A 13611-nucleotide genomic window follows, 5' to 3' on the forward strand; every position below is an offset into this window, starting at 1 on the left:
TAATCTGAACACTGGGAAGTTTTCTATGAAAATCCACTGGCTATTTGGGGTGTCAGAGAACTTCTGGTAAAACTTGTTTGTGAAACTGGAAGCAGGTTTCAAGTTAAGGGAGGGAAGAGCAGAGGTCAAGAGCCACAAGGCAAGCACAGCAGTTGAACCTCATAAATCAGTAACAAAGCCCAAGCACTTTGGTATGTGGAAGACATCAGCTTTTCTCACAGGGCCAATAGAGATAAAAACTTAGGCTGGAGATGAAAGTAAAATCTGTATCCTTGTGGATTCCTGTACAGCAATGCTCCCTCCTTGCTGCAACTGAGGTGGTCACTTGAAATAACAAACACAATACTGAAACAGTTGCTTCAGTAAAAATTTTCACCACCCCAATGGTTTGCAGTTCAGTTTTCAGGTGAGGACTCTTTATGTTAAAGGACCAAGGTTTTGGGAATAAAAGCAATAACCTCCTGTCTGCTATCAAGTGAGTAACTTTTATTGCTAAACAAAATGCACACTTAGCATTCAACTTAGCATTCAACATAAACAGAAAAGAAAAAATCTTATCCCAACCAAACCTTACCTCAACCAAAACTTGCTGGTATTCAGGAGGAATTGAGCTTGTGTCTTCTACTTCTGGATCTAGTAGTTAAAGAAGACAATCTATCTTCTGTAGTCTTTTTAAGGTAAAATATTGTGCCAAGAGGAGCATTTCTTATTCTTGTGATACACATTTCTTGTGCTTATGATTGGCACAATTTTAAGTAGGCAAGGTAACAATTGAGCATATGGGATTTCCAACATCCCACCCTGCTTATAAGAGTAATGACAGCAGGCACTTCATGTCTCACCTGCCATGCTTTGCTTTGCACTGCAGATGCATCTTGAGGCATAGGGATGCATCTTTCCATGTGAAACACAACTGCAGGATGCATCTCAGCACCTAAAGGGCATTCAGTTCATCGGACCAACTTAGTGCTAGTCTGAGATCAGCTTCCAAAATACAGCATAGATAAGGTGGCAGGCTTTTTGCAAATGCTGTGTCCCAGAGCCTTGGGCTGTGATATTTGGATTTACTTTGCAAGAAATATTCAAGTAAGACAAAAGAGGTAATGCAGGTGGTTCTACATGCTAGGCAGTACATCGAAACAGAGCTAAAATGAAATCCTGTCTTCTTCCATCACAGGCTCATTAATTTAATTTCACACTGAGAGAAGGCTCCCCTGGTCAGTAGCAGTCAGAGTCTAAAACCCATTTCCCTAAAGGAGGAAATTCCCCTTACCTAGAGTTTGGAAAAGTGAGTCACACATACGATGTTAAAATGTTCAAAAGAGAGCACAAACCTCCAGCCTTGTTTCCAAACACAAGCTCACAGAATCAGAGGCACAAGTTGAGTGTCCAGTGAACCCAAGAGAAAGTTCATTTCCATGTTCTCCACGCAAGAGTGCTGCAACTGCCTGACTCCCAGACAGGAGGAGGAAGGGGCAGGAGAGAACAGGAGGCTACTAGTGGCTAAAGAGAGAGTAATCCCAGATTCTGCTCCCAGAACAATCTCCATTTATTCAGCCATGTGTTATTTTAATGTTACAGATGCATAAATCAAAGCCAGAAACCTTTAGAATCTGTAAGTTAAATAAGGTAGTATTCAGTAAAATTAGTATGGAGATGTTTTGGGATCCAGAAATTCATCTTTCCATATCTTCCCAGTTAAGGATCTATTCCATAAGGAAATGCTTCTGACAGTAGTAATTTCCTACATTTAGCAAACAAAAAAAAAAAAAAACCATTAAAATTTGGCAGTTAAAAAGTATTAATGAATTTTCTTGATAAGATCCTGATGGTTGGAGGCTATGTCAACTCTGACTGGGGCAGGCAGCACATCCTGCTCATGACACCAGAGCATTGTGCTTTTGACACAGAAACACAATGGCCAGACTTTGGAGTGTGAAATCATCTCTGGAGAAGATCACAAGAGAAACTTTCTCTTTTTGAATAAATGTATATATCCCAAACAAAGGAGTGTAAATGCCTTGCTAACATTCCACCATTGGTATACAGATATTACAAATCATGTTTATATTCATGAATATTCATTGCCTAAACAGTAGCAGGCATGAGAAAGTTTGAATGGGAAGCTTAATAGGAAAAGTCTTACTTATTATTATTATTTATTATTTTTAAAGTGATTTAATTTTAAAAGTGACCAGCACCATGCAACACAGACGTGGTGTTCCTCAAGGAACCAAACACAAGAACTGGATCTGGTGAGGCTAAATATTGCCATGGCTGCCTGGTACACAGGGCCAAGAAGGCAAGGGGTGAGCAGCTCCCAAATAAAATGGTCACAATCATAAGGATCCCTCTGCTTGTCCATTAGAGACACCACCCTAAGCCTAACCAGCTCCAAATACTGTGTTTACCAAAGGCTGGTCTGCCACTTCTCTCGTGTCAGGAAGTTCATGCAATGCCAAGAACAATTCCGTGGTAATGGGGCAGTGTCAGTCAGGCTCTTCAGAAAGCCAGAGGAGGCAACACCTACCACTTCCTCACTTTTGATGGGCTCTGGCCAATTTGCAGCCACATAGAAATATCAGTGCTTATTAACCCTGCTGATTTAAAGGAAGTGATTAGGACCTGTGGTGCCCCATTTCCCGTAGTTTGAGTTTTATAATTTTGTTCTCTTATTAAAGCACATTTTTAGGGTTAATGCTATTATTTTCGTCTCCATGCAGAAGGCATTGCATTGTGCTTAATAGGGAAAATGAGGTTTGGAACAGAGTACAGTACAAAAAAATCAGAAAAATCAGTAAGTTGGATAAACAGAAAGGGAGGCATTAGTCTCTGTGGTTAATCAGTGCTTATTTCACACCATATGGTGTGTGCAAAGAGAAGATAATGTAGAAATGAAAAAAAAAATCTTGTATGCAATTCTTTCTAATCAGGAACTACCAAGTACTACAGTAACTTTTCCTCTGCTTTGTGTTTCTGTGTTTTCTGCAACACTGTGCTCACCTGCAGAAGAATATCAAGAATAAATCAGATACAATCAAAACAGGTTTAATGTGTGCAGATGATGGAAATCACAGGCAACTGCAACCAGGTTTGGACTCTTAAAGGACAGATCCAGCTAATTACCTGATCATTTTTTTGCTTTGCAGCACCACTTTAGTTCAGTGCATGAGATCATGCTGATAATTTAGTATTGAGTAATACTAATAAAGATTTGAGGCTCTGCTGAACAATTTCCTTTATTTTTGCACTTTTCTATGGGGATGGTGGCACAGAAATCCATAAAGCACTCACGTAACATCCTGCTCACATTCCCATTACAGAAATCTGGACCAAACTGTGCAGTTATCGTTTATCTTTCTCATCTAGGATGTCATAGCATTAAATACACACTTTATAAACTCAGAATACACCTTTCACCAACTTAGCAGTACTTGTAAGTAACCAGCACTTCAGCAAAACTGGTCCTCACTGTCACACACAACAAGAAATACAGCTTAAAGATTTTATCAGCAAAATGGGTAGGTGGACAAAAAAAAAAGTCAATCAGCAATACTTATTTAATGATGTTTTTATTTTACAGGATACAAATTTCTGTTCTTTTTAAGTACTCAACATGAATTAAAGTGCTTAATTTTTACAACTCTCCACCCACCTTAGGATCAAATATACATATATTACAAAAAATATGTACAATATCTTCAACATTTTTACATTCATATATTTCTTAACCATAAAAATGACGACTTACATTTGCACAACTTACAATGGCATTTGTATCTCACCTTTTTAATATTATTCACTTTATTGCAAAACCAAAACAAATTTACAATTCTTCCAATTATTTTTTTAGAAAATCTTTTTGCAATTAAAATCAGAAATGCTTCCATAATGAAGGGAAATGGACATGTATAGCCTGTAATTCTGATGTCAAACATTACAGCTGATACAGCTCCCACTAAAATTACTGTATTAATCTGCCTTAACAGCTGCAGAATAGAAAATACACTAGATAGAAGAAAATAATATTTCTATTGCAAACTGTTCTCTACATGCAACAAATTTGGCTTAAAAATACCAGGGCACATAGATGCAAAAATTCTTTGATATAGTTCCCTCTTTTCTGAATGTTTCCACAATAAATACTTAATGAATCTACGAGGACGAACTATAAACAGAAGTAGGTTGGTGTTATGCAGTGGCTGAAAACATGTTTTATTCAAAGAAATCTGCTTGAGGATTTGGGGACAAAAGCACATTCTACATTCACTAGGAATGTAGAAGGAATGTGCTAGGAAGAGGAAGGGGTGAAACAAAATACCATAGTTTATTCTAGGAAGAAATTTAATCACAAGGTTTCAAAGGAAGCTGATTGAAATGCCTCACTGGAATTAGCATGTTTGTGAGGGCTTCTGTGTTTGTTTTTATAGGCTGAAATAGTAAACATGCCACAATAGCAGATCTACCTCCATCTTTTTCTGGAAAGCATACTCAACACAATCATTATACATTCTATTTTGAATGCAGCACAGTGTATTTTTTTTTTTTTTGATTGTAAAATACTGCTTGAAAACAAGTCATCTGAATAATAGTCTCAAATATATAAATACACATATATACATATACACACATACATATGCATATGTGTATATACACACACATATGTAATCATTAAATTAATGTTATCATCTGTTAAAGGAAAAGGATTTAGGAAACAATCTGACTAGCAGATTAAAACTCCTATCTGAGGAACATACTACAGTCCCATGGGTCAGAACCAGCTAGATAAATTCCTCACACCAACAGGGCCACAGACTAGAGCAAAAAACATTAACCCCATGTATTTAATTTCAGATTTCAAATAACAGTACACCACAGAGACTAAGAATGATGCCCATTTCACCAATGGATTTACCTTAAGGGTAGTCAGTTCTGCCACAAAATTACTTCTCTCCAGTCATTTATTTTGGATATATATTTCCAGTTGTTTACATTCACCCCTACATCCATTACCTCCATCTGAAGTTCACCTGAGCTGTGTGAGTCCAGGTGAGACCTGGTAGCTCATCAGCTCCCTAACTGGTAGAAGTTTCATCTTCCACAAGTGTCCTTATAAAATGCAAGGCAGATTCTATGTGAATTTCAATCACTGAAGGTACAATAGCTCCAGCAGCCCATGCTAGTTTATACCAGCTATATGGAGAAAGACCTTTTGTTATTGCTTAGGATTATTTCTACATGGAATGTTTATTTATTTCCAGAAAGCCTTTCCTTCAGTACAAGAAATAACTATCCTGTCTTAATTTTATTTAATCTTTCCTTGAAATGAAAAGCTGATGATTTTTTTATGCTAGCTATGTGGTGAGGAACCCAAACAACATGTCAAGTGTTTCCACATCTTTCCCACTTGTTTTAATATATGTATTCTTTTTCCTTCTGACTCCAGTTGGAAGTCTGTGGAGCATACTTCTATAATCTCATCTAAACTTTAATTAGGTGGTAGTGTATTTACTCTATATTTAATCAGTGCCTTGCCTTCATCCATAACTTAAAAACATGAGCAATAAAATTTTTCTTTTCATTGAAAAAGAGTTAGAATCTTTGAGGAGATTTATAAAGCACTTTGAGATGGTTTTGCATAAAAAGGTGCTACTATATATACATGCAATTAAAGTAGTTTAATATTCTATTCCAAATAGAAGAGAATGTTTTGTACTCTCAATATCTTTTTTGCACATATAAGTTAAATACACTTAGAAATAAACAGAACTACTTGGCATAAAGGGATTTGAAATACTGCATAATACAGGTTTTATAGCAGCTCTTCAACCAAGCAGGAGTACCTGATACCAAAAATGAATTTTTAGAGGGCCTAGAGGAATGGTGCAGACATGCAGATATCACAATATACTATTTTCCCATGGTAGGGGGAAAAAATAAGTAATTTCAAAAATATATTGCTATGATCCAAAAATATGAATGATAAATTTAAGTCTTGTTCTGGTTGAACACAGATGAAACCACTAAAATAACTTTTGATCTGCTTTAAATCGCACAGAAGAGTGATCACTTTTAAAGTGAGAAACAAGCATTACTTGAACACAAGAGTTGCAAAACTTAAATAATTCAGCAGAGCCATTCACATGCATTCATGCATTATGAATGAATGCTTAGTTACAGTTTATTCCTTACACACAGAGCTTTATGATCACAAATTTAATGCCTTTTTTCTTTTCCTTGAAGAATTTAAGAATTTATCTCAAATGGGAACAGCTTTTACCTTGTTAGAATGATGGTTTTAATTTCACTGCTTTCTTCATAATTCTTAAGCCACAGCAGCTACAACTTTGTATTTGTTCCTCTGCAATCATAATTTACAGTTAAAAGCGAAAGTTTGGGATGCTGTTGTTAGAAGGGCTTGTCTATGGAGAATGAAGGCAACAAGGTGGTTAAATTTAGAATTTCTCCATCTTCTGATGTCCTTTAATATTGGTAATACACACTTTTCCTACAAAATACACACACAACCATGTATTTGAATGCCAAGGCATTCTGACTCAGAAGAGAACAATTCTGACCAAGCAATTGATTATGAGAACATGAAACTGGTTTCACTGGGGTAAATAAAATATCCTGTGCTGTACTAAATTTAATGGCTGAGAGCAAACGTGAGGCTACCATCCAAACAAACAACTCCCATTTCAAACTGCTTGTGCCCAAATGCTGGGCTTCATCTGGGAGATGCTGCCATCCAAGTAGCTTCAGCTGCTCAACACCACTATAACAATAAGGCAGCACAGAAACTACTACTTCTAATCCCTTAACTGGAATGGGCTTAGGATGAGATTTGCAGGAGGAAACAGAATGTACTACACAGCACCAAGCTGGGTAGGATGCTGACCTGCTGGAGGGCAGGAAGGCTCTGCAGTGAGATCCAGACAGGCTGGATCAATGGGCCAAGCCAGCTCCAAGAGGTTCAACGAGGCCAAGTGCTGGGTCCTGTACCTGGGTCACAACAAGCCCTGCAGCACTACAGGCTTGGGGAAGAAAGGCTGGAAAGCTGCCTGGTGGACAAGGACCTGGGAGTGCTGGTTTGACAGCAGCTGGACAAGAGCCAGGTGGGCAAGAAGGCTAAGGGTGTCCTGGCCTGTACCAGCAACAGCGTGGCCAGCAGGACCCGGGCAGCGATTGTCCCCTGTACTTGGCATGGGCAAGGCCGTGCCTCAAATGCCATGTCCAGTTCTGGGACATGAAAGGCAGGAGAAAAAGGACATGGAAGTGCTGGAGTGGGCCCAGAGAAAGGCAAGAGAGCTGGTGAAGGGTCTGGAGCACAAATCCTGTGAGAGGTGGCTGAGGGAGCTGGGGGTGTTCAGCCTGGAGAAAAGAAGGCTCAGGAGGGACCTTATCACTCTACAACTCCCTGGAAGGAGATGATGGCAAGGAGAGGATTGGTCTCTTCTCCCAGGAAACAAGCAATAGCACAAGATGAAATGGCCTCAAGTTGCACCAGGGGAGTTTTAGATTGGATTTTAGAAAATATTTTGTCACCAAAACAGAGGTGAAGCATTGGAACAGGCTGCCCAGGGAAAAGGTTGAGTTGCCATCCCTGAAGGTGTTTAAAAGGTGTGTAGATGTGGCACTTAGGGACATGTTTAGTGGTGAACTTGGCAGTGCTGGGCAATGGTTGGGCTCAGTGATCTTAGAGGGCTTTTCCAACCTAATTGACTCTACAGTCACATCATCATATTTTCACTGTATCTCAGTCCTTCCTATCTGAGAACTCCTTTAAAGTAACTTCTTCCTTTACACTCCACACCTTGACCATGGGAAACTGTTTTTATACATTGGGATGTGAGAAGACAACTCTCCATATCCCACAATTGCACTTGAGGCTCTTGTAGAAGAGACCCCCTCTTGGGAGATGGCCATGAAGGAAAGACAGCCACCAAGAGTTCTGCTTGCTTACCTGAATGTTCCCCCATCCCTTGCCAAGGTATATGTAAGATTACATGTATTAGCTAGGGAGATCTTCTATTACCTTGGCAAAAATCTGATGGTATTCACCAACATGAATCAAACCAGGCTTGAGCTGCCCATTGCTAAAGGTAAACACAGCTGCCAGTAGAAGTAACTTGAAATCTCAAAGAGAGTTACAGAAGAGCTTGCACATCAGATAAAAGCAATACCAGAGTTATATCCAGAACAATCTGGACCCAGGGAGCACCCACGGAAGAGAATTCAGAATGGACATGCACCAAGTCAGCTGGAGAGTTAGTACCATACCATGTCCTGATCATTATTAACACTGGTGTAAAGCTGTGGAATCTAAAGGATACGGTAGATCCTGGATCTGTGCAGGTGAGAGCAAAATCCATCCCACTAACGTTAACTTACATGACATTTTTATGAAGGAATGATGACACTGCATGGTCATGTGTGCCTGACGCTACAAACAGGTACAAATCCCTTGCTAAACGCAAAATGAGCTGGGGTTTTTTTTTCCCTATAGTGTTGCAGAAAGAGTAAAGCAGGAGTAGGAGTTCAGTGGATAGTTTGCTTGGCACACTCATTATAAAAACCCAACAATTTCAATCTGTCATGTTACTAACAAAATTGAACCTGAGCTCTTCAGCTTGACATGATTTAAAATACAGATTGCAGATTCATTGAGAAGTAAGACTTCTGAATGTTCTTATGACAAGCTGATTGTAGAAGTTACGTATTTTCCTTCCTTAAAGGGTTTCAAAAAGGAAAGACAGCAATGATTTTAATTGATAGTCAATCACTACCTCTGAGTTTGCCATATTTCACTCAAGGATATTACAGTAAAAATTTTATGCAAGTCATTTGTCTCTATGTATAAAAACTCTTGAAGGAATGGAAGTTCATAAGGAACTTAATATTGTAAAGCCAGTGAGTCCTTATACCCAGAAGCAGAAAACAAATAATGTTAGTTCATAAAATTTCAGATTTGTAAGCTCAGACTTCATACTAATTTTTTATAAATCAGGCTCCACTTTAAAACAAGAATCCTTGAAGATTGTTGTCATAAATAAGCATTACAATACCTAATCTTCTACAAAAATTAAAAACCTTAAGTTCAAATTGTTCTTTTGCTCCAATAACCATAATAGCAAAAACACACATTCCCAGAAGGTTACTAGAATCTGTTGCTTTTCTCAAACCACATACTGCATTTGAGCAACAAACTACTGCACTCTTAAAAGCTAACAGTGATAGGACACTGAAGAAAAGCGACTACTTGTTTAAATACAACTGGAACTCATTTGTCCATTGCATGCCACTTACATTACTGCTAATTTTTTGATGCATAAAAATATCAAGATCATTAAGTGTCAGCTATTAAAACAAATCATTGAACAGTATTTTTCAATTTAGGACTGTGTTTAATTTCAAATAGAAAACATGCTTTTTAAAAAATAAATTATTCACTAATAAGAACCCAGTATCATGAAATCAAAGCAATAATCAAGTATTGTACATTTTTAATACTGTACATATATTATATATAGTTTTCTCATATTTTAGGTATTTATTTCTACATTGAAAACCATTAGATTGTTTCCTTGATAAATTGAAACCTTAAAAGCCAATATACCTGTGAAAGCAATTTGCATTACTTTAATTAAAAAGATACAAGTGAATACAACATATGTACAGAACTGTGGAAATCAATCTATAAACTACATACATTGAACCAAACTGTCCCTGCATATTTAAGTACAGATCTATTTTGGCAATGTGGAGGTATATCTTTTATCCTGTTGCAAGTCCTAACATGTAAGTAGGAGGCTTCAAATATTTGCATTCTTAAATGTTAACTGAAGAGCAACTGGATTTAAAAAAAATTGCATTACAACGAACAAGTAGTACAGTAAAGTTAGTAAGTATTTTAATAGCATTCACATTTTTTTAAAAAAGTCTCTGAAATGGACCTGTACATCACTTTTATTGACAGAACATAAATATAAGAAAAAGATCCCTAAAAAGACCAGAATTCTTTCCCAAACATAAAGTGCCAAGATGTGTATGGTAGTAAGAACTTTCTTTTTCTTTTTCCTTGATTGAGCAAAGAAAGGTTAACACAAAGGTTAACCACAATTTCAACTAAAATTTTTAAAAAATGCCATGTGTTCCTGTGCTTCAGCATTCAGATCTTTTAGAAGATTCAAGCTGCTCTTCTAAATTCACTTGCAGTTCATTTTGACATTCTGGTGTCTCACCTTTGACAGCTAAATGGATAACTTTTAGCCACTTCTGTTTCAGTTCCTCATTGTCTGCAGCAAAGCTGTGCACTGACTTGGACTGGGTCAGTTTGAAGCTGTGGGGGAGGTCAGCACTTTTTGGAGTGTCATCCACTGTGTAGCCCAGAAGAGGAATTGTAGCTAGAGCTTTCACATCCTAAGAAGGAGAAGTTCTTTATTTAGAACAGACAACTAACCATTACTTCTCATTTGCTGTAGAGTTTGGTGAAAGCACATGGATCTTTCCTCCACTCCCAAGCTATTTGCTCTCCCTTCCTCAAATACCAGTGACAATAATTAACTAAAATCCTTCCCATTTCCCCTGTACATACCTGTGGAGCACCATACATGTAGAGCACAAGAGCCTCCTGCTTGGGTATGACACACCATGCCTTCTGCCAGGGCTTGGACTTCTCCATGTACTGAAGAAAGCTGCATATGACACTATTTCCAGATACTTCTGCAGATTCAATCTAGGAGACAGTGGAAAGCATAAAAAGGAAACTAAATTTTCCTTCAATAAAGACTAAAAACAGAAAGAACAGAAAAGCAGGAAATACATTGCCATTCACATCAGCTCTTGGACAGTATCTGCAAAAAGGCTTCAGGAAATACCCAAGAAAGATTATGAAGGACTGGATTTATGGAGAACATATATATATATATATATATATATATATATATATATAAAACATATGCAATTACAACACACATTCCCTTAGCACATGTAATATGTTCCTTTTTCCATCAGTAACTTTGGTTTATAGACTCCTATATCACTCCAATTTTCATTTTGCCACCACAGCCTGCCTTTGTCTGTATCTGAGTATCTACAAAAATGTCTGATTTCCAAAATAGCACCATGTTAGGCACTGAAGTGCCACTAACTATCCCACATGACAACTTATCTACTTTGGCAGTCAAAATATTACGACAGAATCAAGTTCAAGCACATTTTTAAGAATAACATAAGTATTCAAGCACTAATCCTAGAGAAAAGATTAGATTAATTGCTTAAAACCTGTAGACAGAGTAAAATGCTACTCAAATTAAATAGTAAACTTGAGATGATAAGAAAGAACACAAAATAATTATGTGCTAAAATTTCCATTGACCTTAACTTTTCAGATGCCAAAAGCTGAGGACAACCTGACAACTTAAAGGCCCACTTTATACACTGATCAAAACACTATCCTACTACTCTGAAGGAAGAGGAAAACTCTCCCCCATTCTCATTGTTTTCATCCCCAGTTCTTTCAGTCTGGGTACATATTTTTGAAAACCAACTGATAGCAGTGGGATTTGGTGTGATGAAAGCTTAAGTGCAGAAGAAGAAAACTGAAAATTTATAAGGGAAGGTTACATTTTGTCACAGGAGCTGATGTAACTGAGAGAAGCAAACAAGCTCTAAGGTTTATAATTCCCTTAAGAATGTAAAGTTGCAAAAAACAAAGCACTTTCGCAAAGGTGAGTACTGGAAACCAAAATGTATGGAATGATATGAAATTGGTCCATGTACTTTTTATTTCTCAAAGAGAAAATAAACTCTGCAAGAATGCTACCATTTTTCACCTACTGACGAACCAAAAGGATTGCAGCAATACATATACAGTATTTTTGAATTACATACCTCCAAGATGCCCTTCCTCTTCTTTTCTTCACTGTCTGTACAACCAATTATAACATGATAGCAATCCTTACAGACTTTGTTCAATTTATTGCCATCATATTCGAGATGTGCTTTGTAATCAGAACATTTCCAGCAAACCACCTTAGAAAAGAAATACATATAATATTTAAGTATTGATAGAAATTTATTAAAATAGAAATAAAAATTAGTATTAAAGTATTTTGTAGTATATTTTTAATTATACAGAACAAGAAAGATGTCTTTATAATATGTCAGCAATAACTTATTTGAAAATAATGATTTTCCAAATTTGTGCCACTACTTCTTAACTAGAAGCACTTCTTCCTATTTATCTGATGGAAATTCTGTACTTTGCATAAAATCACATTTAGCTTTTAATTATATCTGTAGTTTCAAGTTAGGTATAGAATCAGAATATAGCCCAAGCCATGCTGGCAGTTTCATTATGCCAATATATGCCAATCTGAAAAGGTACATTCACCACCTGGTTTTCTATGTAACCAGAATGAAATTATCAGATTAAAAAAAACCTACAATTGAGATGATCTTTTAATGATATAAGGCTGATAAAATCAGAAATGGCTACTTTTTTTACTTGTCAAGAAATATTAGCATGTTTACATCTGTAGATATACACCTATATATATAAAATTTACAATTTTAAAATCAAATCATAAATACACAGACTAAATAAGCCAATATCCACTGATTTTTCCTGATTTTTCTTCTCAGTATTTCAACTTTGATATCTCAAAGAGAGATATCAAAGTTGTTTCATTAGAACTGATTTTCCACAGAATTTTTCTTTCACATGAATAAAAGATGGCCTGAATAAAACATATGAGTGACGTTATTTCAAGAAAGAAAGGTAGATAAATGGACTTGAACCATTAACACATCTGAACAAAATTTTGTTGTGGACCAAGGCTTTGCAGTGCTAATCCAGATCACCACCTTCAGCTTGTAGCTCTAGACAATCCTAGTTAAGTATTCCAAATTAGTCACTTCTTGAAAGCCATCACTGCTATCCAAAATTACCTCCCATGAAAAAAGTCTTTTGAAAATAAAGCACAAGGAGATCTGATAGAACTATAATAGAAGGAAGTAGTTAGGAGTCTAAACAAAAAGGGAAATAAAAACAGAGGGTGTGCTTTCAACATTAACAGAATTTTAAGACAAAAAGATCTGGGGGAAAAACCCTCTATGACAACTGTAAACTCAATAATTTAGAGCATCCGAAAAAGTCTCTAGTGTCCTGCAAAGCACAAAAGCAGCACTATGAATGCAGCAACCCCTCATACCACTTAAAACATTAGAAAGAAATCTGACAATACACCCTGTACCACAAATATTAAACCTGAGCTTGTACTACCATCTGGTGGAGACAGGCAGAGCTGCTAGGTGGCAAGAAAGAAAGCACAGTGTTGCTGTTTTTTTGTTACCTTCTGAAAACTCACAAGTCATACTACTATTGCCTGATGGCTGCTTTCAAGCTGGATGTGTTACTGTAGTATCCCACATGGAAAGCAGCAGCAAAATTCTCTCCCCACCCTTACATTCCCTCCTTCTCTGATTCTCTGCACATGCTCACACTTACACACTGAACCCAGCTGGGAGCAGCTCTAAGTTAACCTAATGAAAAACTGCAAGGTTTTATGGTCTTTTGGTGGAGCCAACCAGTGCTGCCTGAAATAA

At 37.0% G+C, this 13611-nt stretch overlaps 1 protein-coding gene across 1 annotated transcript in view; it reads right to left on the reverse strand.

Annotated features, from left to right (window-relative positions):
- Positions 1-3553: 3553 nt before the first annotated feature.
- Positions 3554-13611, reverse strand: part of FGD4 (FYVE, RhoGEF and PH domain containing 4) — a 56823-nt gene continuing 46765 nt past the window's right edge. Inside the window, exons 15-17 of the mRNA XM_036401472.2 lie at positions 11896-12036; positions 10598-10738; positions 3554-10422 (exon numbers count right to left, since the gene is read on the reverse strand). Of these exons, the coding sequence (XP_036257365.1) occupies positions 10165-10422; positions 10598-10738; positions 11896-12036 (540 nt within the window). The 3' untranslated portion in view covers positions 3554-10164. The remainder of the gene's footprint in view (positions 10423-10597; positions 10739-11895; positions 12037-13611) is intronic.

This window comes from Molothrus ater, chromosome 5 (genome assembly GCF_012460135.2).
Source record: "Molothrus ater isolate BHLD 08-10-18 breed brown headed cowbird chromosome 5, BPBGC_Mater_1.1, whole genome shotgun sequence".
Lineage (NCBI taxonomy): Eukaryota > Metazoa > Chordata > Aves > Passeriformes > Icteridae > Molothrus > Molothrus ater.